The sequence below is a fragment of the Cyprinodon variegatus genome, unplaced genomic scaffold, assembly GCF_000732505.1.
Source record: "Cyprinodon variegatus isolate N-32 unplaced genomic scaffold, C_variegatus-1.0 Scaffold89, whole genome shotgun sequence".
Classification (NCBI taxonomy): Eukaryota; Metazoa; Chordata; class Actinopteri; order Cyprinodontiformes; family Cyprinodontidae; genus Cyprinodon; species Cyprinodon variegatus.
The window spans coordinates 589859-615670 of record NW_015150542.1 but is presented as its reverse complement, the minus strand read 5'-3'; the positions used below and the strand labels follow the sequence as shown (position 1 = coordinate 615670).

The 25812-nt window shown below is 37.8% G+C and overlaps 3 protein-coding genes across 5 annotated transcripts in view; all 3 read right to left on the bottom strand.

Annotated features, from left to right (window-relative positions):
- The window catches only part of bmp2k (BMP2 inducible kinase), a 62713-nt gene extending 59853 nt beyond the window's left edge, over positions 1 to 2860 (bottom strand). Inside the window, exon 1 of one of the 2 annotated variants that reach the window (XM_015373614.1) lies at positions 2075 to 2860. In XM_015373614.1, the coding sequence (XP_015229100.1) occupies positions 2075 to 2225 (151 nt within the window). In that variant the 5' untranslated portion in view covers positions 2226 to 2860. The remainder of the gene's footprint in view (positions 1 to 2074) is intronic. The other variant, XM_015373613.1, reaches the window with a different exon arrangement.
- Positions 2861 to 7243: 4383 nt separating this feature from the next.
- On the bottom strand, positions 7244 to 24184 carry LOC107083985 (putative ankyrin repeat domain-containing protein 31). 2 transcript variants are annotated; one of them, XM_015373606.1, is made up of 7 exons: positions 24024 to 24184; positions 11958 to 12101; positions 11729 to 11871; positions 10430 to 10595; positions 10278 to 10348; positions 9271 to 9322; positions 7244 to 7701 (listed from the first exon to the last, which is right to left on the bottom strand). In XM_015373606.1, the coding sequence occupies exons 1-7, from the start codon at positions 24166 to 24168 to the stop codon at positions 7547 to 7549; spliced, it is 876 nt and encodes a 291-aa protein (XP_015229092.1). In that variant the 5' UTR covers positions 24169 to 24184; the 3' UTR covers positions 7244 to 7546. The 2 variants fall into 2 exon arrangements, with proteins under 2 accessions (XP_015229092.1, XP_015229093.1); XM_015373607.1 differs by lacking the exons at positions 11958 to 12101; positions 24024 to 24184 and adding an exon at positions 23801 to 23878.
- Positions 11974 to 22787, bottom strand: LOC107083984. Its single transcript, XM_015373604.1, has 6 exons — positions 22573 to 22787; positions 22376 to 22455; positions 16559 to 16655; positions 16377 to 16473; positions 13030 to 13296; positions 11974 to 12461 (listed from the first exon to the last, which is right to left on the bottom strand). Exons 1-6 carry the CDS (start codon positions 22655 to 22657, stop codon positions 12104 to 12106), a joined length of 984 nt encoding a protein of 327 aa, XP_015229090.1. The 5' UTR covers positions 22658 to 22787; the 3' UTR covers positions 11974 to 12103.
- Positions 24185 to 25812: the final 1628 nt, after the last annotated feature.

Here is a 25812-nt window from a genome sequence, read left to right as displayed (position 1 = left end):
GTTTTAAAATATCGGCATATCGGATATCGGCCAAAATCCCAATATCGTGCATCCCTAGTATTTTCAAGTCTACCTGAAGAAAAAGGACCAAAAATATGTTATCAATTGGAAATAATACTGTGACATCCCTTCTAGCAAGTGTGCATAAAAAAAAAAAAAGGTCAGACTTTTAAATCCTGCAGAGGTGGAGGGGAGAAAAAACACATTTAGCAGCTTTAAAAAAATGCAATAATTCCCTATTAACCATTGCATTTAAAGATGCACTAAGCTGGCTTATTATGATTTCCTAGGTTCTATCTAAACGTATTACCTGGAACTTTTTTAAGAACCATAACACACAGAAAAAAAAAAAACAAAAAAACATAAAATGATGGCATTTGTACCAGTAGTTTTTAATTTCTAACATCTAACAGTTACTTAATGTTTTAGATTAGATGTAGAACGGATTACTACATCTAATCTAAGTGTTTCGAAGAACATGCTGTTTAATGGCATTAATAAATTGAATAAAGTGGGGGACATTTTAGATTTTATGAGCTGAATAAGCAGAAGTAGAAGTGTTTTTGGGAGTTGTTTTTTTTCGTTGTTCTTCAAATTTCGACCAGTTAGAGATAATAAACCCAGGATGTGGCAGATTGATTAGATGCATTACATCTATTTACTAGTGTTGCACCGATACCAGTATCGGGCGGTGCCCCTATCCAGCACTAAAATGGTGGTATCGGTATTAGCGAGTACCAACAAATAGGGATCCAAACCATTTTGAGAGCCAAAAGTTTATTCAGCTATTGTCACCCATTCCAGGTAGGCAAAACAAAGTTCTTCTGGATTCACTTTGTATTAGTCTTTATCCTACTTCACAAAGGTAGGCAGCAGACAAAGCCATGATGGCAATTATTTTTCCATCCAAGTAGTATGCAGTTCTTCATATATGCACACATACATCAATTTCAAACAGAAGGTATTGGTATTGGGGCCAAAACATGGTATCAGTGCAACATTCATCACAATACCGTACTTTAAGTTTTGGCCATACTGTCCGTCCCGATGTGGAACTAAAAACACAACCTATCAGCGCATCACTAAGGAAAGATCCTGGTTAAATCCTGCATTCAGTCTGGAAACAATTTGTAACCCGACATTAAGACATTTTTAAGATTATTGCTCAAACATTCAAAAAACAAATACAAAAAGACAAAACAAAAAAATAATATAACCCAGGTTAAAAGAAGATTTAACTAATGAAGTGAAAAAGGGCAATCTAAACCAGAAACATTACAAAAGGGTACCAGACTCAATTCATGACCAAATCAAATGAACCAAATCAACTATGAAAATATTGCAAAAAATATATATATATATATATATTATTGTGATAATAAAAAAAGATTTCAAAAAAACTCCTGGTAAGTGTAACTGTACAGCAGTGACTGCTTACAGTATCAATCATAGTCCCAAAATAGCAAATAGTACTCTTAACAAAAAAAATTAACTTTTAAATTTGGTTTCTTCAGGATATCAGTTACATAATAAGTATAATTTATATCACCAAACATCTCATAATAACTGCATTTAATAATTTGTAAATATCTATCGGCCAATACTGCACAGCCATATCGGTATCGGTATCGGGTATGGCATCGGTGCAACACTGATATTTAATAGCAATCCTATGAACTGTTATGGAAAGCTCAGTTCAGATAAAAACAGAACATTGGGGCTTCATGACTGCAGCTTTCCAGCTCTGTATGTTGACACAGCAGCAAGACTGTAGTTACCCTGGGGGGTAGATCCTCATAGTGCAGCAGCCTCACCAGGATGTTCACCACAGCTGTATATGTGTGTGTGTGTGTGTGTGTTGGGGGGAGTTTTAATTCCAGCTATGAACCAAACCCCTAGTGTTTAAGTTCAATAGCCCGGAAGTGGAATGACCTCTTTAATTGATCACTTTTCCATGTTACTGGGACACAGGCAGGCGGTTAGAGGAGGGGGCGCTTTAGAGACACTGCGGCTCCATCTCTATGCTGAGGACCACAGAAAGAAGGCGGGTGTGACCCAGAAATGGAGCACATACCTTCAGCGACGAGCTCCTCCACGGTGACCTGATACCGGCCCACTGCGAACACTTTCCCGAAGTAGCTGCTGACCCCCGAGCTGGAGCTGGAACCGGACGGCCCTCCGAGTCCTCCGCTCTCGGACTTTTGCATTCTGGAAAACTTCTTCATCCTTCACTTTTCCTCTCGGGCCACGACCTCTAATCTGTGACTAAACCACACAGTCCTCGTTCAACTGACGTCCCCTATCTCTTTATCTGGACTCTGTTCTCCTGCATGCTCCGCGTGCGGGACCCCGCAGTTAATATAAAGCCGTCATATCATGATGGCGGTGGAGGGGGGGCGTCCAACGACTCCTGACAGCAAACCTGGGTTCGTTAGCTGGCTAGCATACAGGCAGTGGGGACGTTCCGCCAGCACATAGACAAAAAAAGGAAGACACGAAGAACAAAGCAGCTGTCTGTGGGTGGAGAACACCTCCTCCAGGAAATTTACCCAGTCCTATACAATCCGACCGCGGCGTATTTTGCTCCACACGTTCAGCCGAGACAGTTAGCTGGTTAGCCGAAGCGCTGCAAAAGATGAGCCACCCCGAGAAAAAAAAAAAAAAAACTGGAGGAGTCAGAGATAGTAGTTATCGGGAAATGACCGTTTCATTAGATAAAATCCCCTCTTCCCACCTATTCTTGTTTTCTGCTCGTTTCTTTTAGTTTCGCCAACATTAAACTTCCCGTGATTTGCCCCAATGGCAGGCTTCAAAATAAGTGGGTGGTTTGTTATTTACCCAATGAGTGTGACAACCAAACCTAACGTGGCCCCGCCCACTTGTATTGTTATGATTGGTGTAAATGGAGATGGTATGGAGGCCCGTTGATGCATTTAGAAAGGGGCTTTAATGAATGAATGAGGCGGAATATATATATATATATATATATATATATATATATATATATATGGAACATTTATATAGTTTTTACTATTTTTCAGAGCTGCACTTTAAAAATGAAATTGTCCAGAGAGCTATTCTAAACGAAATTTCTTTTTGTTTTAAACTTGTGTTAACAGAATGACAAATAAATCTGTCTAAGTTATCAAAAAGTCAGCAACCCATTTATCCAGTTGCATTTTCCAAGTCAGGTTCCTAACATATTACAACATTGGGAGTATACGATGTGGCTTGTGTAGATCCAAAAACTGAAAAACAAGTAAATCCATCATTTGCTTCAGGACTTTATTCTCTGTGATCCTATGGTGCTTTGGTCCCCAAATCCCCCTTTTTTCCCCTTTTTTGCTGGATCCACCTTTGTTTACAAGAAAGTATTTGCATCCCCCCAATCTCTAACCCACCCCAACCTTTGCAATAATTGAACAAAGCAAAATATTCAGCAGGAAATTGAATATTGCTATACAATAAACAACAATCTCCTTTAAAAGTCTAATCTTCCACATTTTAAAGAGCAATTATTTTAGGTTTAATTCAATTGTGGTTTTAATATATTCAAACTGGGTAATTCATTCAATTCATTTCAACCCATCCCCCAGTTTGCAGTTACTGAACACTTTCACCACGGTGGAGCAAAATAGAGAACAGTATTTTTTAATTTAATTACTTCTCGACCATACTTGGCAGCAGTACTGGTTCAAAAATGAAACAACCTTAATAAACAACCTTAAATCAGAGCAAGGATGTACACCCAGGACATATTGTCCTCCAAGGTAATATGTTTGGGGGTGGGAATACAGATTGGTATCTTGCTTTAAGAATACTAACCATTTTCTCCTTGTTTAACTTTTAATTGAAAAAATTTGTTTTTTTTAAAACTTTCTTTTAATTGTCCTGCATTTATTTATAAACTTAACAGAATTCTATTTTGATTAAGTTTATTTTCTTGTCCAGTTTTTCTTTGTTCCACTCTTTTGATTTCCGTTCAGTTTGAAAATTGCTAATTACAAAAAAATTGATTGTAAAGTGTGATTTTTTTTTTCCTTTCCGCTATATCTAATTTAAGGATTTTTTTTTCTGGTAGCAATGGTCTTCCATATAGGCACCCCAGACAATACTCATCTGTGACTAGGCTGCAAAAGTGACATAAGCTGTTTGGTTGAAGGAGGAGAGCAGAAAACAGGCTGGGAAAAAATGCAGTGTACAAGGAAATTAACCACAGGCGACTGTGAAGTGATGAAACATCCTGTTAATTTGATCTTTCTGCTCCGTCTTACAACTCCAAACTGCATCCAGAATATGTCTCTTTTTAAGGTTTTCTGACTTCTGAGGTTTGCTGTTAGCACAAAGTGTTTAAAGATTGCCCTCCTGTGGAACAAATGATGCAGTTTGTTTTTTTTAGCAGATACTGCCAATGAGGAAGTATCATCACTGAAGCACCGCCTCTGAACAAAGTATGAATATGGGACAAATTTTTATAAATTCGTCGATTTCACCTCCTTACAGGCTGATCTATAACAAACTGAAAGTCATCTGTACTGTTAGGGGCTGTGGGAAGCAGAAAAACTTTACAGCTTTGATTAAGCGAGTATTATTATCAAAAGTAGGTCAGTGGTTATGGGGAAGCACATGGCTAATATGGGGATTACATAAGATATGAAGAGGAGTGTAGTTTGGTCACATGACTGCATTAACCCCCATGTCTGGACGCATCCTGTTTCTGCAGGGTGGGGTGGAGGGGGATCTTCCCTTTTACAGTAGGTTCAAGTTCTGGGATTATCTGTAAAGTGTATGCTGCCTCCTGTTGGCCTGTTCTGTGACTCCCAGTGAAATATTTTCCACCTAAACAACCAACATCTCACATCTTTAAAATAAAAAGCAGAAGCATTGAAGCATAATGGATATATTTGTTTACAAATAATAATAAAAAAGGCCTCTGCAGTTACAGAGTTAAGCCCTCCTGTTTTCAGGACTAAAACCGTTGTGGCCGGCCAATAGAGGGCGTGAGGGCGCCGCCCCACCCACCCAATGACCTTGATTAAGAAGACATAAAAAAAGAAAATATTTAGAAATATAGTTAATATAATATAATTTTTGGAAGAGCAAGACAAATAGTTGTCATCTGATTACTGACATATTTCCACACTGGGGCGCAAAAATACTTGCCCATAGACCAGGCATACCCGAAGTGGGTCCTCGAAAGCCCCTGTGCTGCAGGCTTTGGAGGTTTCTCTGCTTTAGCACAGCTGATTCTGATGATTGCAGTTCAGCTATCAATGAAAATCAACTTTGCTGTTGCAGGGAAATTTGCAGGACAGCGGCCCTTCAGGGCCCACTTTGGGCATGCCTGCATAGACTATTGTTAAAAGTTGTACATGTGCAGTAGCTCCTCTTCAATGGAAAAGTTAGGACCCTCCGGGGCGCAGCTCTCCTGCGCACAGAGCTGACAGCAACTTTATTTTACTTTGGCGTATCTGGTGTTTCCTCCTTGATGACCCCATTTAATCTACTTCATCTCTGCTGTCTTTGCAGAATGAGCTTCTCCACACAAGCTCTGCAGCACGGAAACAAACGCAAGGGACATTGGCTAAAATAAGCCACTACTCACTCTTAATCTTTGACTTAAATTTTCCTTAAAATGTAAGGATTATGGGGCTTGTTTTACAAGCCGAATTTTAGTTAAAGGTTCATACTATTAACTAATGAAAAAGTTCTAATGATTTAGTTGGTTTTATTTAATTTAGAACTGTTTATGGGATCTGTTCAAACAGCAGCTTGTTTTGACTTTGCTTGAGCAAGTTTATAAGCAATTAATTCCAAACTATTTGATGAGGATTTAAATGAACTTAATGAATGATAAATTAATGAAAAAAGTTTGAGCTGATATTTTTGAACTTAATACATTTTTCTTATATCTGAACAAAAATGTTTTCAAATAAATGATTTTGATAAGGTAGCGATTATTTTCCGAATGGGATCAGATCACGTTTCTTTTTTAGTGATTCAGCTTGACATTTATCTTTTTGTAAACTGACAAACATTTTAAATGGTTGGCAGGTAAGTAGATAATGGTTTCATAAATGAATGAAATGCTCATTTTTGTGTGACCATTTTAGGTCAGCTTTTATTCCTCCCTGGAATGAAAGGAAGAAAATGAACTCATATGGCGAGCTACCCTCTGCTACCTGTGTGGTACGAGAAATTGACTTGGACAGAAATAACTTTTTTATTGTCTCATTATTTCAGGATTATATTTATTTATTTATTTGCAGGAGGGGTCTCAATTTAAGGATCTTTTGGACTTGTGAAGGACTGAAAGCATAAAACCTTTAAATTAATGGTCATTGCTCATTATTTTATGTTGTCCTCCTCAGCCTGTTAAAATTATACTAATACATATTTTCAATTTAAAACATTATATTTGGTGTTGGTCTTCAATCACCTACCAGGCCCTCCTGATGCTACTAGTTGTTAATAACATTGTGAATGTGCGCTTTTCAGCTATTCTGCTTCCCTGCCTCATTTTTCAAACGCAGATTTACATAGATTAAGACAGGTTTGACTGATTTAAAGCACTGTTTATACAATTTTACAATGTTGTTTTTTTGTTGTTTGCATTCATGTAAATATACTGTACTGGTGTGATACCTTAGCATACCTTTGATTGGTTTTTGGTATACATCTACAGTATTTTGAAGTAATAGCCCCCCCCTGGTGTAAACTCCACCAGCAACCATTTCTAAGGTTTTTCTTTCTACTGTACAGATGGATCCAAAAGTCTGTGCTGCCATGCAGACAAAGAAGATTCTGAGGGTATATGTAGGAGAAACAGGCTCACAGAGGAGATGTCCACTCCAGAACCGCTGGGATTGTTTGATCATGTGCATTTTTTATTTAAGTGGAGAGGGTGGGTGTTTTAAAATATTTGGCGGTAATCCTCCACAATACCTTCAAGCCAACATGTTTTTTTTATGTTAATCCAAAACTATTCATACTGATTATCCAACATTGTATGCATTGTGGGAGTTTTATTGTTTCTCTACACAGCTCCGACATCAAACACAGATCATGGTATACCAACAGTGCAATCAAACTGTCTTATGTAACTATGTCTGTCCTATTATAACGAAAGTATGTGGGTTTTTACCAGAGGATGTGAGAAATGCAGAACGAAAGAGATGAAACTGAGATCAACCAACAACACAAGAACCTTTATTTAGTCTAAATATTTGGTAATTAAGTGGGAAAATTTCCTAAGCCTATACAACAACAGTGAACAAAAGTGTTTTGTTTTATGAAGTGAGTTAATAAATTACAAAGAGGACATGGAAACCTTAATATACTCTGGAAACATTCTACATCAGATACAATTCTACAGAATATAAATAACTAGTTAACTAATAAACACTTCTCGCTGACTTCTGAGGCATAAACAATGTAAATGCTGTCTACAGACTGTAGGCAAATGCACAATAAATAAAAGTGTGAAATAAAACACAATCCATACAGAATGATATGCAAACACCTACTTAAATATTTTAAAACAAAACTAGAGAGGGGTATCCCAGTCTTCAAATTCTTGGCTGTTTTGCTTCAGAAGCTTGTCCCAGTAGTAATCCATTAAAGCACTGGGTATGAACATATCATCGTCCATCAAATGTACAACTTTTATATTTCTCAACAGTTGCAGTTGGCTCACTGGTTCTGCAGGAAATCGAAAAGATAAAATCTCTATGCATAATGTTACAACACAAGTCAGGTAGGCAAAAAGCATATATATATATATATATATATTTATTTATTTTTTTTTCTTTTCTTATTTATTAATACAAATATATAAAAAATCTGGCTTAATTTGGACTTCATCTGGAACTAAAGGCCTGATATAGAGATATAGACACTTGGACAAAATGTTGGTACCCCTCATTTAATTTAGAAAAAAACAAACAATGTTTACAGAAATAAATGAATCTAAAAAGGTAATAATTATTAAAATTATTATGAAAATTAATAAATGAAAGCCAGACACTGCTTTTCAACCACGCTTCAACAGAATGACTTTAAAAAATAAACTCATGAAACAGATCTGGACAAAAATGATGGTACCCCTAGAAAAGACTGAAAATAGTGTGACCAAAGGGACATTAAATCAAGGCGTGTCCACTAATTATATTACAACATATTACAATTTAATAATCAGTTTGTTACAACCTGCTTGTTGCACGGAGTTTGCTGCACTTTTTCCTCTCTCCCTCTCCCCTCCTGTCCTTTGACAGCTTAAGACACACCTTTATTACACCCTTTCATGACATCCACTTAAATGATTTGTCCGCTATTTAAGGTGGTTCCTGACTCTACTTTGAAAAATGTCAGTTTTCCAGTGACAGAAACGTATCTGCCACAATATCTTCTGTATTACAGCTATTAATACAGAAACTTGAAAGTACATCCCAGGCTGTTCAGTCCCTTGTACTGATATTCTGATCCCTCCGTTTTGGATTGTTTTTATCTCTCGCTGATCAGAAAAAAGAAAAAGCTGACATGTAACCGAGGACTTTTGGGAAGCCTGTGATGTCACGGATTCAAATATTTGAAATATGAAAAATTTTAAATGAAGCAAAATTTATCACCTGTGTCCGTTTACATAAAATGAATTTAAATATATTTGACCAATGAAACTATAAAAACCTGATTCTGCATCTGTTCAAGATTCCCATCATCTGATCTGTAAGTCTATTTCATGTATGTTTTGTTTCTGATGTTGTGATTATATTGGTGCAATGTAGAACTTAAATAATTGTGTATGGGATTTTATTCATTTCCTTTTGCTGCGGGGCAAACATGGACATCTATTTTGTGGGGAAGGGACTTTCTGTTTATTTTTGGTCTGCCATTTATCAAATACAAGAAACATTTTCTGTTGTTGGCCTTATGCGAAAAAAAAAAAATATATATATATATATATATATCTCATCAAATAGGAGGAGCTTCAGCTGCGTGACGCTGAAACCACCGAACATCAGTGGCTTTTTCTTTCACTTAAAGTGGGGTACCAGCAATTCTGTCTGTGTGTGTTTTTTCTCTGATTAATGAAGACTGTTTTTATATGCTCAGACTTTACCTAAGACACATTCAATTTGGAAGGTGATTTTAATACATTAGCTAAAAAAAACACTCTTCAACAAATTGATGTTTGCTAATTCTGTATCTGTTTTAGTCCATCCAATCCAATCCAAACAGTTTTCATCGTGTTCAGATAAACAAGCAACACACCTGGACTCAGCTCCTGTTGAGTAGAACCGTCTCTGTCGTGTCCAGCACCATCCTGAAAGTTGGATCATCGAGGGTTTTTGTTTAACATTCAGGTTTAGAAAGTATGAAGACAAAGCTTTGTTTAGTTTAACTAATAACAAGGGTAGAATCTGCATAAATTAGAGAGACTGATAAACACGTCATTTAAGTCACAAACTGAGCCTTTCTCTATTAATTGAATTCTTTCTCTATTGAATTCTGACCAAATAGATGATGTGAAAGGAGACATACATCTCTATATATCACTACATATCTATATATATATATATCGGTATAAGCCAATGTTTAACATTTATGAAGCATGGCGGTATCAGTCACTCATGTAAATCTGGACTGATACTAAATTCAATGTTCATTACATTCTTGTGGCTGTTAGTGTATCTGCATGAGGAAGGGAGGAGGTTGGCCATGTTGTATTAAATTGGTTATAGGTCAGTAATGAGGCAGTGAAGGATTCTGGGTGTTAAATAGGATAAGAGAGCCAATGTCATTAATGGTCTTTTTCTTAGTGTCAAAATGGTAAGAAAATGTTGCCAGTAAATATCAGTTATCACACAGCAACATTAGTATCGGATATCCACCTAGATTCCCTTATCAGGGCATCCCCATTTGCCAATGTAGAGAATAATATGGTAGTCCTCCCAGAGTGCTTTCTTCTCCTACGCTCTGGACAATGTGCCTTACAGATCTTTATTTATTGAGCGCACCTTTCAGCTTGAGACTTAACAAACACAGCATTGTTCCGTTATGCATTAATGTACAGGACTCTGTATGTAAATCTTTGACAACAGAATATTTGCTTTCTCTTATTTAAGCTTTTCTTTTAGAAAATCAAGTTAGATTTTTTTTTTAAGAGATAAAAGGTTATCCAAACCAACCTGCTTCTTTGTTAAACAGTATTTGCACTCTAACACTGTTAATCTGCTGATAAAAAGTATTAGAAAAGGAAAATATGTAAATGTTCTCACATGAGTATTTCCTCCACCTTCATCGCCCACTCCTCTTTGATTAAAGTTTGTCACAGTCCTATGCTTAGATCCTTCAAGAAAAAAAAAGGTTTTAGGATTTTCAAGCCCCCACCAAATGTTTCAATGCAGCCATTTTCCCCCATTTTTCTCACCTGGTTCTCCACATGGTGCTGACCCTTTGCAAGGCTTACCCTGCCCCTCAGAAGATGTTTGAAACTTCCTGAGCAGGTCTTTCATGCCACCCTCCTCAGCAATGTCTGAAGCACTAAGATTCCCATCAGAGGGGTTTGATCCATTTTCAAGCAGAAGTTTTACAACCTAAAAAAACAGATAAACACGTCAAACATCCTTTTAGAAAAGCTCTAATGCATAGAGTCTTATTTGTGCATTTACGATAATTAACTCAGCAGAGAGCCTGTGTATCAATTAGAATATACCATAACAAGGCAATGCTTCAGAAATCACAGTGAAACACATCTAACAACTATATAGAGAATTTCTTTTTATCAGCCTTACAAAGGAGATCTTGTGGTTAGCCCTCCATAATGATATATATATATATAAAAGAAAATAGGTTTCCTGGCATATGCAGTGCAACTACTAAAGGGTGCATACATTAATGAAAAATGTCCTATTTTTATTATGTGAAAACAAAGTGAAAAAAAATTAAAACATCTTTCAAACTTCATTTGACAAATGTACAATCATATGAAAAAGTTTGGGCACCCCTATTAATCTTAATTATTTTTATTTCAAAATATTTGAGTGTTTCCAACAGCTATTTCAGTTAGATATACAGTATCTAATAACTGATGGACACAGTAATATTTCAGTATTACTAGAGGGTAGCCCAGCTTGTAGCATTGATAGTATCAAGCACTGTATATTGATTGGCCCGAGGAACCATTTAAATTAATTCATATGCATATGCAATAAATATGGTAAAAAAAAAAAATACAAAGGAAGAATAAAACAGACAAAAATATTATAACATGCCTTAAATAAATACTTTAAAAAATAAGTAATTAATAAAGAAAGACGTTATCATGCCAGATCTGATGTTTGGCCCCTTTTTATTTCATTCTTATGAATTTCTGCTTTATTTATGTCAGATGTTTTCCAATTTCTAATTAAGTTATACATGCCTGCTCTAAGTAATACACAAGTAAAGAGATTTTATTATATTCTGTTATGGTTGTAACAGAATAGAATATGTGTAAAAACGCCCAAGCTGCATCAGTTCAAATATGACTCAAAGTTGTTTTTATTTTTCTCGAAAATAAGTCTTTTTTTGAACAGCATTAATAAAGTTATGCTTGCTTGTTGTGGCTGCTTTGTCATGCTACCGGGCGACCCACCGGACGGTTTACAAAACCCACTGGGTGGGTATGTTGGGTTTTGAGAGGTTAATTTTAGATCCTAAAGGTCTATTTTGTAGTTTTCTCCATCACCTGATAGTGCCCAGCAGAAACAGCATTAAGCAGCGGTGTCACACCATCACAGGACTTGGCGTTGACGTTGGCCCCGGCCCTCAGCAGCTCTTCGACCACAGACTTGTCTGCAGCAGCAGAGGCATCATGCAGAGCGGTCCATCCTGACAAATCGAGAGAAGAAATACCAACTGAACAATAAAGGAGAGATTCAGATGGAACGGATTAAAATGTTAGGACTGCCTAAAACCTGCATAATCCTCAATGTTGACGCCGACTCCAGCCTTTAGGAGCATCCTGACTTGAGCCATATCACTTTTCTGGCACGCCTTGTGGAGAAGAGTCTCTCCCATGCTATTTCTCTTGTAAAGCTGACTTTTTTTTGGAACGTTTGCTTCAACAAATAAAAAGAACCAAACAATTAAAATTCTCCAAGATAATCCTGGTAAACATGGAGCTGTATGGGTTTTCCAGCTCACCTGACAGCGAAGAGGAAGCGGCACAGCCTGCAGTAGGCGCTTGGCCTCTGCTGATCTCCGGTTTGTTTCTTTTCTGCCGGTTCAGCTCCAGCTTCTTTCTAATCTCTGTGTTTGCAGCATGCAAACCTGAATTAGTCACAGCCATGTCCTCAGCAGCTGCTCTGCTTTGGGGGGCAGGAAGATCCTGCAGCAAACTGACAGAATCCTGGTCTGAAAGCAACGTCTCTTCATCCATCTCAGCCTCATTAGCAGGGTTGTTTACCTCTGCAGTGTTACTAAAAGCAGACAAACAGAAGGCACAGTCTACGATCACAAGCTCATGTAGCTACCTTCTAAAAGTCTATTAACCCTGGAGTCTTTCTGTAAATTAAACTGCGATGTGTGCCTCAGGAAATGCCACAGATATGCTTTGGACTTCAACTTTCAAAGGTTGCCAAAGAGCCGTTAAAGCTCTCTGACATCTGAATAATAAAGCATATTACTGGAAAGTATGAGTACAAATTAAAGGGGTCATAGAATGATTCTATAGGGTATTTAGTGCTGGTCCTTAAGGTCTCTGAATAGGGTGTGTAACATTGGTTGGGCTGAAAATAGCATATTTGCTTATCTATGAGCCTAAATGTAAATGTACATATTCATTCCCCAGAGGGAAATAATTGAACCTTTTTTGGAATTCGGATAAACAGAAAATGAAAACCTAAAATGTACTGTCTCTAAGATTTTAACTGTCACATGACATCCAAAGGAAAATGGAAGTGATCATAGTATAGATTATAGTCACAGCTGAAGCTTTAGGCTACAGTTTTATTAAACAAAATTATAATATAATGAAATTAAATCTACCCTTTGATGTTCATAATATAATTCTTTGTTCCAGTAGAATTCCCATCTGCACTGTTGTGATCTGTCAGTAGAGATTCCTGCTGGTTAAATGGAGCACCTCTTCCTTGATGATTCAAGGACTGAGAAGAAATGTTAGCCTTTGCTGTAATGTAAGCTTTTTCCAACTCCAGTTGATTCTGGAGGAGATTCACCAATTTCCTCTGATTTGAAGCCAAGGCGAGGACGTTACTTTTCAGCACTCGTTCGTGAAAGTAAACAGGCACAGTCCTGGAGTGAAGAAATAGCATAATTATTACAAAGGGTAAAAGTGCGACTAGAACAGTAAAATTGTTAAAAATATGCATTATAGCAAATGGGAGAATATGAAAAAATATATTCTGAGATGGATTAAGGTTATTTATCCAATCTAAAATAACATTTTGACTGAAGGTGGACATTAAGAGGTGTTTGTGGTGGGCTGTTAATCCAACACAAAAACAAGACATTTTGGAAATATTGGCATTCCACGCGAGCAGCCTGGGAGCATTGGCAGAAAACGTGTTTCCACTACAGATCAACAATTTAAAATAAATCGCTCTACTTGAACTTCGAAATGCTGGTAAAACATCCCCCAAAACTGTTACTTGGTTGATGCTGTGCACTTATTCTAACATTGTGCACATCAGATGGTTCTGGAAGAGGCACCTCTTCTGTCTGCTGCTTTGAATGCCAAGTACAGAAGAAGGGAAACAACACAGGAGAAAGAAGAAGAAGCATGTTGAGCATCTTCTAATTAAGTAATAAGTCCAACTTTACTTTAATAATTTTATCAATAATTTTATTGTGTTTTTGTTTGCATATGATCATCTGATTTTAATTATTCTCTTTAATAATTTGTGTTGCCTTTATGGCACTAGAATAAACCACTTTGATCATCTTGCTACTGAAATGTGCTACGTAAACAAACCTGCCATGCCTTACCAGCACAGCAGAGTGAGCTTGGGTCACCAGTGGAACACAACCGCTTCTAAAAGGAAATCCCCTAAAAATCTAAGGCAGTGTCTGTTTGTAGCGATTCCACTGTACTTTGTTGTTTTAAATGGTACACGCTGTTAAATGCTGTGTAAATTTGATAAAAACTGTTTGTTTGTTTTTTCTAAAGTCACTTAAAGGTTTTATATCAGACAACTTTAGCGACCTTAAGGGCAGATTATACTTCTGCATCCGCACAAATCAAATGTAACTTGCATCGGGTCACACGGCAGCTTTACTGGTATGCTTCTGCAATGTCGGTCTGGAATTTCTAGGGACGCACAGCAGTTTGCTGCTAAAGCGAGCAAGGGGGAGCCTATTCAAGAACTTGCTAGAACTTCGGCGGATGGTCAAGAGAACTTCTTCAGCAGCACCAGCAAGAGTGTTTATTTTCCAAAACAACATATGTCTGAGGCATTGTACAAGTGGTTGTACTTCCAAACCTCCTCGATCAACCTTTTGTCATGGTTGTCCATTGTTGTTATTACTCCTCGGTTTTTAAAAATGGCGCACCCTGGAATGACCACACAGACAGCCAGAAAGGTAAGGCATACCAAGGACCAATCACAGCTGGTTTTTGTCTGTGCACTTCCTCTTGAGGTCTGCACGGGTTTGTGACCGTCCGAACGTGTAGTCAGGATTTTTTTGAGGTGCGCAACGATGGTTACAGAGCCTCTGTGCGGGGGGGTGGACGCGCACAGAGACAAATTTGACGGTTGCAGAGGCTATACATCAAAAGTATAAATTGCCAGTATAAATCTGCCACTGTAACCGTTTGCATTACTTATTTAGAGTGAATTACTACTGGGCATTAGGGCCATTAAATGGATATGCAAACAATCAACAGCAAATGGCTGCATGGTTCTATGCCACCCTGTGCTCTTATCATAAAAACCATGCCTGGGTCTATCCACCATGCCTTACAGCACAGAAAAATGAATGCCACCTTTGGACAAGATGAAAATGTTTTCCTTCCCCTTGGGAGCAATAACAGGTTGAGGATCTTGCTCAGGGACCCAGGGTGGCAGTCTGTGGGAGTGGGGCTCGAACTCAGAACTCCCAGATTCCAAGCTCTATGCTCTAACCACTAGACCGCCATTCCTCCAGAACCAATACAGACTGGGTGATAACATTTCATTACTGCCCCCTCAGAGAAAGTGACAATAATGGGCAGTGTCTGATTCCAAGTGAACCTTGGAATTACCTATTTAGCATCAAAACCACATTGTAGGCAAACCAGGCCAACAACCCTGCACCTACAGAAGCTACAAAGAACTACCAACGCTTTATAGGTCCTCCGCAATGACTGACGGACATAAGACTCCAAACTCATCAGGGGCTACCAGCCCCCAACAGTGGCCACTCAGCGAGCCACACTACCATCCATCTGAGACAATAGGTCTCATTCCACTGGAAACCACTACAGCTCTGCTTCCAACACCAGAAGGAGCATTAAGAACCAGACCATTATGTGGCACAATGGAGCCAGTAAGAAAACTGTCCGAGACTCTGAATTCATTTGCTGGAGAGTGTGCAGTATCCATTGAAAATATTGGAATGCATAAAGCAGAACGCAACGTCAGATGCTGGCATCCATCTATCATTGAGAGTCGGGGTCTTCCAGGAAAAAACAAATAAAAACAATCAAAAGTTGTAATGGTAGAATCTTCAATGTTTTCCAGGCTAAGGACCCTCAAACTGATGGCGAGATGGAGCGGGGACCCCTAATTATATATATTGTATGAAATTGTGTTATATCAAACTGGTCCTATAGTCACTGTATTACAGATGGATTAATGTAACAAAAGTCATTTCTCCCTGGGATTATTAAAGTATTTCTTCTGATGGGACAGGTGTTGTGAATGAAACGGTGCCTAGCTTGAAAGAAATCCTATGTGTTGCTGAATGTGTGCATTGATGACTGAATCTTTTGCCTCCATTTTTGTGTTTATTGCAATGTGTTGGGGGAGGGGGGTTAAATATAAAAAAAATATATAACCAAATCTTTTGTGAGAAAAGAGATGCTACTTACATAAAGATGCTAAAAAACAAAATAACAACAGCTCACCTTACCCATTTCCTTATTGTCACTTATTGTTGTTCTTGAATTCTTCAATTTCTACCAACCTTTTCTTGACTATTTTACATGAATAAATAAAAGCAAAGTAAATTAATGTGGAGCTACAATTAAAAATAAATATGAAAAATTATTTCATGGTGTGAAAAAAATACTGACAGTACAAGGAAGTGTTGCATCATTTCCATGTTTCATTTTAAAACATTTTTATTGCCCATCCATTCTGAAGAAACTTAATCAATGATTTTCCTGAACTGACCTTAACTTGTGGCTTAAAGTGTCTTTCTCTAAACGTTGATTTACCAGGACATCCATCAGCACATTTTGGGTATCCAGTAAAACCTCTTTGTATCTCTCTGAGAAACAAGAAAAATGCAGGTTATTGGTGAAACTGCCAGTTGTATCGCTGCTGTGAGATTTCTACAGTCAAACAGCTCTCACCTAAATCCTTAAGATTTGTCAGAGGCAAGGTCAAAATTTCTGCTTGTTTCCAAGAAATATCTTGCAGAATCGCAGTGCAACTCAGAGCTGTAAATGGCTGAATAAAACCAAACAGGGTTCAGTAAACTGAGGCTGTAGTAATGATCTCAACAGAGGAAAGTCAGCAGTGATGTTTCTTCATGGAGTCAAAAGGATAGGGGAATGTTTTATAATATATATCTTATGAAATAACCACGATCACTGCAAAAAGTAATGTCCGATATCAGCTGAAAGTTTTGTATCAGTGTTTTCTATTTACCGCTATAGGTCATGGTTCCAGAAATATTTCTAAATCACAAGATATGGAGCTGATCTGTAAGATCTTCTGAAGATCATCACATGTGAGCTTCGTACTTTACAATCAAGGCTTTGTTCTTGTGTTCAAAGCCTTCCAAAGCACTTAAGGGCAAAATAAGCAGCAAAATAACAGAAATATAAAAAAACAACACACACATAAATTATAATGAAAAGGCATGACGTGATGCCAGCTGTCAATCAATCCTGGAGGCTTGATAGCAATGGACCAATCAACAGGCTTTTAGCTTGGAATATTTCATAGGGTTTACACCTTGGTGTATCTCTTTTTTAGGCTTTGTGCGGTGTAGGGGGGTCCAGGGGAAATTTAGACTCTCTGTTTCCTGCATTTTGAGGTGGAATGCAGCTGAAAGTTTTGTCTTTGTTACAACACTACTTCTGTCCTGATTATGCAGTTGAGTTCCACGATGTGCAAAAGGCTCCATTACTTTTATGCAGAAAGCTTTCAAGAGGCAAAGTTTTTCTCTTATTCAATGAGACATTGTTGAATGTTTAAACCTGAATGGGTACAAGACGCACATGACCCACGTACAGAGGCCTTAGTTCTCGACCCTGCCGACCCGGGTTCGAATCCTAACTGTGGTTCTTTGCCACATGTCTCTCCCCCTTTCTCATACTCCCTCTCCTGTCAGCCTACTGTCCAAAAAAAAAACAAAAAACGAGCCAATAGTGCCATACACACTCAAAAAATAAATAAATACATAAAAAAATATTTTATGCGATTCATTCCATAAATTATAAATTGATCAGTTTCATTTCCTCCACATGCCTTTATATCTGATAGAGGAGCCGGAGCATTTATTGTTATCAAGGTAAAACTGCCCAATTTATGGTGATATTGATTTAAGGTCATATCACCCAGTGTTAGCGTGTCCACCTTGGTATATCATATCATTTATGTTTTGCGTGTGTATGGTCCCCCCAGAAAATTTTGAAAAGTAGACTCTCTGAAATCCACCTGCCTTTTGAGGTGGAAAGCAGGTAACTTTTTGTGTTTGTAACAACACAACTTTTATCCTGATTATGGGAACTATCTGTGCTTGACTAGAAGTGGAATTTTCACAAGGAAGACATGAGATTATTTTCAGGTACAATTTTATGTTTTATAGGTTAATTCAAACAATCAGAAAGTTTAATGCCACGTTTGAGCAGCAAAAAAGCAGCTGCTGTTCCATTTTTGATGTTTGTACACATTAAAGTCAGACGCCCGTCAAAGGCATCCTTTGATGCTCCTGGAGCGTCCAGTAAAGTGTGTCCAGATGCATCTAATTCTTCTGCTGCTCCTGTGTTAAATGTTAGAAAGTTGCTTTGGTAGAGAGTAGCTTTGCTATATTTGCTGTGATCGGTGGGTAAAAAGTAGTGGTAAATAAAAAGTAGTTTTACTATATTTTTAAACAAATCCACCTCAAAACATCATCTGTTCACTCAGTTCCTCAAGATTAAAATCCTGCCTTAAAATATTATTTTACTGCCGGAGGTGCACTGTCACTGAGAATCCCCAGCGGTGGCTGCCTGAGACGTTGTCTCTTGGGATTTTTCCCCCACTGTTAGCGGCTGGAAGTAGATGTTAGCATTTTACAGGTATGTGGTAAAAACTGCAACACCAGAATAATAAAAGCAAACATATTTTTCCAGGAGATTTCCACATTTTAAGTTAAATTAGGCATTAATAAACGTTTGTTTTGTTTCAGAGGAGTGCTCAGAGCTTTCTGCATAAGCAGTACTGTGTCTGTCTCCCTGCCAGCTCGCAGATCAGCTTCTCTGATTCGTTGATGTGGTGCGTCGAGCAAAAAAAATTATATTGTTCCAACTCCAGCATCTGCTGCTTGTGAAATTTTGAACATTTGAGCAGAGTTTCCAGGGGGAAAACAGGACGTACAATTTTACATTTTTTCGGTAAAGGCAGAGCAATGTACGACCGTATGCACTGCTAGCTAAAAGCCTGCCAATCAGCGATCCTGATTTGCTCCAAGGTAACACTGCTGTTGCTCTCTATCTCTCTTTATCAACAGTCATCAGACAGGCCCAACCTGAAGTATTTAGGAGGTAGTGTACAGTTAATTATATTCCCAAAACCAAATAAGGAGTCTTAAAAATGTAAAAGGAGCAGCTGAAGACGACAGAAATACGACCTACTGGTTGATCATTTGCACAAAGTCAACAAACAGATCATTCTTTTTTTGTCATAATTACAGTATTTGTTTCTGTTTAGTGTGGGAAAAGCTTCCATTGGTTGCTTAATTTATTTAAACAAGTGTGGAAATAAACTAATCTAAGGCAATGTCCTGTCCTATTGGAGTAAATGTTGCCAATGCTGGTTTTCTAAATCCACAGACAATGCCCATCACTATAATTCACTGGAGTCCCAGAGCTATAGAAATTCTGTTCCTATCTGGACTGCTACATTTAGTTTCTGACATTTTCTGTGTCACTTTTGATAAAGTTAAGCCTACTTCATGTTGTCACAAAGGAACGATGGCCAAGTTAATTTAGAATAGATTGTAGGCCTAGGCAAAAAATTGATTCAAATAATTAATTTGAATTTTTTTGTTGCAGCAATAAAAAAAAAGAAAACAAAAAAGTATTTTTCTGTATAATAAAACAATTTTGGCTCCCCAGAGCTTTTAGCATCTTAAACAGAGGCATCCAGCTGAATATGAAAAATACCAGCCTCTCCAATGTGGAGAATCTAAGCCTTCTAAAGCCGGCCATACACTGTGCCATTTTTTGCCCTTTTCGGCCCGACTTTGCAGTCATGTGAGAATTTTCCGATTGAGCCAACTTTCAGCCTGATCGTGCATCGTGTAGTGTACGGGGGTAACGAGGGGCGACCAGCCTCTCACAACCACCTCCCGATCGGGAGTCGTGAGGTCAGGAGAAAATCAAACATGTTTGATTTTCAGTCGTGGGCAAATCGCTCAGTGCGCAAACAAGGATTCTTCTTCTTCTTACTCTCAGATGAAAACACAGAAGCATGCCGGGGGTGCGAGTGAAATAAGAGTTCTTTCTGTAAAATTGACAGACCGTAGTAGCCATGTTTGTTCAGCCATGTCTTTGTCCAAATACGTAGCCACCTTTGCTTTTTAGGGCTTTCAGCACAAAATTGCACAAATTGCCAAGGCAACTCGTTTCACTCTAGTGAGTTTCATATTTCTCTTCTACTCGTTTGGCTTCCAGATAGTCCGACTAGGGCCATCTCACTGCGGAGCTGAGTCCGACATGGTTTTTAGCTGTACAGTGTGAGAACAGACATAGCGAGCTTTGAACTCACACTATATGATGAAACCCTGCAAATTCGTCGTACAGTGTGAGCTGTAGCTGCGTGCAACAATTGAAAAAAATCACACAGTGTATGCCCGGATGTATAATATGTCTATATTGGTAAAAGTTTAACCAGTGTTATTTTCAAGCGCACTCCTGTGTTTAATGTAAATACACAAAACGTACCGCCGGCACTTGGTGAATGTTAAGAGGTTAATATGTAGGGGGGAAACCTGAAAAAAGATCTCGACTCGAATTAAAAATAAAAACAATCTAAACTAAACAAAAAGGGGTTTATTTCTGAAATTTGGAAACTAATTTGCAGAGATGGGGGATCTGGAGCCAATAAGTCATTTCTGTGGCCGTTTCTCCTTATGTGTACTTGTGAGTTCTCGTTTACTCGTGAAATATCATCAGCCTAAGCCCTAGTGCTGTTCCAATTCACAGAAACAGCAGACAGAAAACAGACAAAGTCCCTGGATGTTGTTCTCGCCCCGCCCTCTTTATCAAGTTTGCATTAGAGCAGACTTGTCCATTCTTGAGAGTGACAGCTGTCCCAACATGCACTGCAGCAGCAGCAGCTTTCCATGGAGCGCTCACAGAGCTCAAAGTATTAAGTTAAAAGTTCTCTTTTCTGTTGCTGTTGTTTATTAAAAGTACATTTTAAGATCATTTGCGGCGAGAACATAATACTTTTAAGTGTCACTATTAGGGATGCACGATATAATCGGCCCCCTATCGGTATCGGCCTTAAAACTGAATATCGGACTTCGACTGGAGATATCGGACTTCGGCCACCCCACCGATATTTAACCCGATATTTGATCAGCTTCTGAGTTTCTAAAGTCTAAAAAAAAAAAAAAAATACTACTTCTTCTTCTTCCTCAAAAACTTCTTTTTTACAGACTTAAAAACTTCTAAAGACGCGGGAAAAAATATTGATACATTAAAATATCCCAATATCTTCATATGCTGATATATTGCCATTTAAAAACACCATATCAATCTCTTTTACTAATGAAATATTGCTATATGTCATCGTTATGCTACGAAATCCCCCGAAAATTCACGAAATTTTGCCATATTTTTATATGTTGATATATTGACGCGGTATCGATCTATTTTACTAACAAAATCTCACAAGAATTTGCAAAATACACGAGAGTTTGTAACAGAACGATGAAATTTCACGATATTTGAAAGTAAAATAGATCGATACCGTGTTTTTAAAAATCTATTTGATATCAGCATATGAAAATATATTTGAGTATATTATTTTTCAAAGTGTCAGAAATGGATAAAACTGCTATTTTCAATGACTACTTATTTTTGTCCAGCTTTAACATCGGTATCGATATCGGTTATCGGCTACATGTTTTAAAATATCGGCAAATCGGATATCGGCCAAAATCCCAATATCGTGCATCCCTAGTCACTATATGGCCCATTTACTGATTTTGTGCGTCATAAAAAAAATAAAATAATCGAAAGTTGAGAGGACCGTGGCAACCAGTGGTCCTCCGAGGGTAACGGCAGCCTGGTCTACTCCTAGTCCGTCTGGAGCAGCCCTCTCTCGGCATAGCCGTGTGTGAAGGACCTCTGTTTCTGATGGCGAGTTTTTTGGTTAATTTGGCAAAATATTAATTTGATTTGTGTTTATCTGACTGTGTTCATTATTATTCCCCCACTAAATGAAAAAAGTCAGAATTTATAATCATCAAGAGACTATTAATAACAGGAGGTGAAATGCCGCTTCAGACTAGCCGAGTATGTGGTGATGTCACGAGTACGCTTCTGTTCCAATTGACCCATATTTATGCTGCGTGCTCCTATTCTCCACAAGTTCATACTTTCCTGTGTTCGCCTCAAGAACATACTTGGCGAGGACACAAGTCCGTACTCGTGTACTTATGGCTTAAGAAACGGCCTATTTCCTGAACATGTTCTGCCCAGCCACTGAACAGGGTGAGTTCTGTAGATCAAACTAACCTCTGCCGATCGGACTCACCAGATTCAGTGGCTAAGCAGAACAAATACATGACATAAAGATGACTTGTTGATCCCCCATCTCTGCTACTTTGTGTATTAACTGTTTTCGCAGAACTGTATTTGTTTAAGGTGCAGCTAAAAAAATCAGTGAAGGCCAAAAAAAGTATAGAAACACAGACACAGTTTAAATGAAACTAAATGGATGGGTCTCACTTTATCTCTGCCTTTGTTTTGTCTCAGCTGAACATCAGCAGGTTCTCTGCTTGCAGCACTTGCTTCCCTTGGATGAATGTCTGTAATGGAAGTAAAGCAGCAGTGCTGTATTGAAAAGCTGAAAGTTGAAGCAGTCCAACCCTCAAATTAATTTTTTTTCAAGCCTCCATTACATTTCTTTTCCTTCAGGTGCTCACCTGGTGCTCTACATGCTGCTGGTTCTCTGCAGGTCGAGGTTTGAAAACTACTAAGCAGGTTTCTCATTTCCTCCTCCTCAGCCATGTCAAAAGCACTAAGTCCACCAAGATTCTTGTCAGAGGGATTTGACCCATTCTCAAGGAGAACTTTCACAACCTAAACAACAGATACATGTTTTATACTTTCTATTGGAAATGTATATAGCATCTATTACAAAGAAATTTGTTTAATACAGAAAAACAGGATTTAAAACTCTGTGGCGCCATCTAGTGCAGCTGAGAATATTGCATCAAGATCTATCAGGTATTCCTCCACAGCTAAAAATGTCCTAAAACAACTCCAACAACATGCATATATTGTAGAATCAAAGAAAAATGTGGCCTTTCAGTAATGAGATATATCGGGTTCTCTGTATATGATCCCATTAACAGCATAAATGATGAATCCAGGCAAAAAACAAAGAACTTTTTTAAGGAGACAAATATTTAACCAAAATTCTTCTTACTGCCAGGAAAATAGCTATGACTAGAGAAAAAAAATGTAGCTACACAAGCTGAAGAGATTAAATACCAGAAGCAAAAAACAAGATGGAGAAACAAATCTACAAATAATTGAAGGAAAAAATTTTACATTATGAGATTTCTGCAGCAGTTCTAGTTTAAAATGGTTCCTCTGTCATTTGCTTTCACCTTTTTCCTTGTTTTTTTCTGCATAACAAAAAAAGAAAAAAAAAAAAATATATATATATATATATATATATATATATATATATATATATATATATTCTGTGCAGAAAAATGGAACAGAAGCAAAAACCTATTTGAAAACAATGAGAGAAACAGCCAAACAAAAAGGGTTAATTTTGGAGGAGCTGCAGAGATCCCACGCTCAGGTGAAGCTTAGTACAACTCTTAGTAGTGTAATACTTCATTTATGAGAAAGGTTGTTTCAGGCTGCCTGTGTATTATTTGATCTTTTGTAGTTTTCTCCATCACCTGATAGTGTCCAGCAGACACAGCATCATGCAGTGGTGTCACACCATCACAGGCCCTGGCGTTGATGTTGGCCCCGGCCCTCAGCAGCTCCTCAACCACAGACTTGTCTCCAGCAGTACACGCCTCATGCAGAGCGGTCCATCCTGACAAATCGAGTCAAGATATACAGACAGAATGACAATAAAGGAGAGATTCAGATGGAACGGATTAAAATGTTAGGACTGCCTAAAACCTGCATAATCCTCAATGTTGACGCCGACTCCAGCCTTAAGGAGCATCCTGACTTGAGCCAGATCACTTTTCTTGCACGCCTTGTGAAGAAGAGTCTCTCCCGTGCTGTATCTCTTGTTAAGCGTATGTTTTTTTGGAACTTTTGCTTTAAAAGAAAATCAAACGAAAAAAATTATCCCAAATAATCCTGGTAAACATGGAGCTGTATGGGTTTTCCAGCTCACCTGGCAGCGACGAGGAAGCGGCACAGCCTGCAGTAGGCGCTTGGCCTCTGTTGATCTCGGGTTTGTTTCTTTTCTGCCGGTTCAGCTCCAGCTTCTTTCTAATCTCTGTGTTTGCAGCGTGCGAACCTGAATTAGTCACAGCCATGTCCTCAGCAGCTGCTCTGCTTTGGGAAGCAGGAAGATCCTGCAGCAAACTGACAGAGTCCTGGTCTGAAAGCAACGTCTCTTCCTCCATCTCAGCCTCATTAGCAGGGTTGTTTACCTCTGCAGTGTTAGTAAAGGAAGACAAACAGAAGGCACAGTCTACGATAACAAGCTCATGTAGCTACCATCCTCTTTCAGTAAATTAAACATTGATATGTGCCACAGGAAATGGCAAAGATGTGTTTGGCTTGAACTTCTTTTAAAGAGACAACAGTACCAATAAATAATTATAAATAATGTCTCATGATTTTTAAAGTATTTTTCTGAGAAAACATTGACATTTATTTACTGTTCTATAGATTCATTAGCCAGAGTGATAAAAGCCTTTTCTTGTTTTAATTCTGATGATGAACAGATCATGAAAAGTCAATAAAAATGTATGTCTATACAGGAAGGCGGAAGTACATAAAATCAATCAAAGCTTGTCAATTCTTCTTAATCTATCAATCACTGTGAGACTCCAGAAAAGCTGTTTTTCAGTCAGCTGATATGTTTAACAACTGTTGCTCCGTTATAAATAACCCAACTTCCTTTGGAAACTAGCAGTTTCTCTTCCAAACAGCTCATGTTGAAGTTCTAAAGAGGCAAGCATTCATCAGAAACCTAGTAAATGCCTCACTTCTTTTCAAGAGTACATTTCTAAGATGAAGTCTTAAACGTTTCTTAAACCACCCACTAGGTGGCAGCACAATCTCAGGAAACTAAGAGCAGCTCAGGCTCTCTACATACGTATGAACTAGTGAACCGCTGCTCTAAGACCAACATTAAATGTCTACTACTTAAATAGTATTTTAAGAAAAAGTGCAACAAGGGTAATGACTAAAGCGATTAAAAGTGATGTTTTGTTGAGTATGCAGAACCAACATGATTAAATGAGCAGCTAACATACATCATCTTATGTACAAATCCGCTTTTTTATGTCATTTTGTTTAACATAAACAATAAAGGTCTTACGTCTGGGTTTAGGACCGTATTTAAGCAATACGTCAACTAAACCTTGAAAAGGACATGTTTTTTAGGAAATTGAGGCATTTTCTACACTCTTAAAATGCTAATAGCTCTTTGGCTAGCTGAAGTTTTTTAGCTAAGACGATTACCAAACAGCGGTCTGTTCGAAATTCGGGACAATACTTACCCAGTTTTTTTCCGAGACTGGTTCTAAATACATATCCGAAAAGTAACAACAGATTTAAAATGAGTGAATAAATAGAAATATTACAATAAATCCATTTAAATCCTGCCTTTTTTTCGCGCCATTACCTCGACTCAAAATGGCGGATAGTCACTTAACATAAAACAGTTAAGGCAACCAGAAGACAATTATTTTTTTTTTTTTTTTTTTTTTTTTTATGAATTACAAGATTAAATGAGTGTAAAACTATTACACTCATTAATTAAAATATTTAAATAATTTATTAGGCTACTTCACAATGTAATCTTAATTTGAAACAATATAGCAGTTATATCCATTTAAAATGTCAGACTAGGTTAGAATACACTTAAAGCTACAGTGTGTAATAATTACAGGGATATACAGTCAGAAATGTAATATATTATACATAACTATGTTATTTATCATCATCTA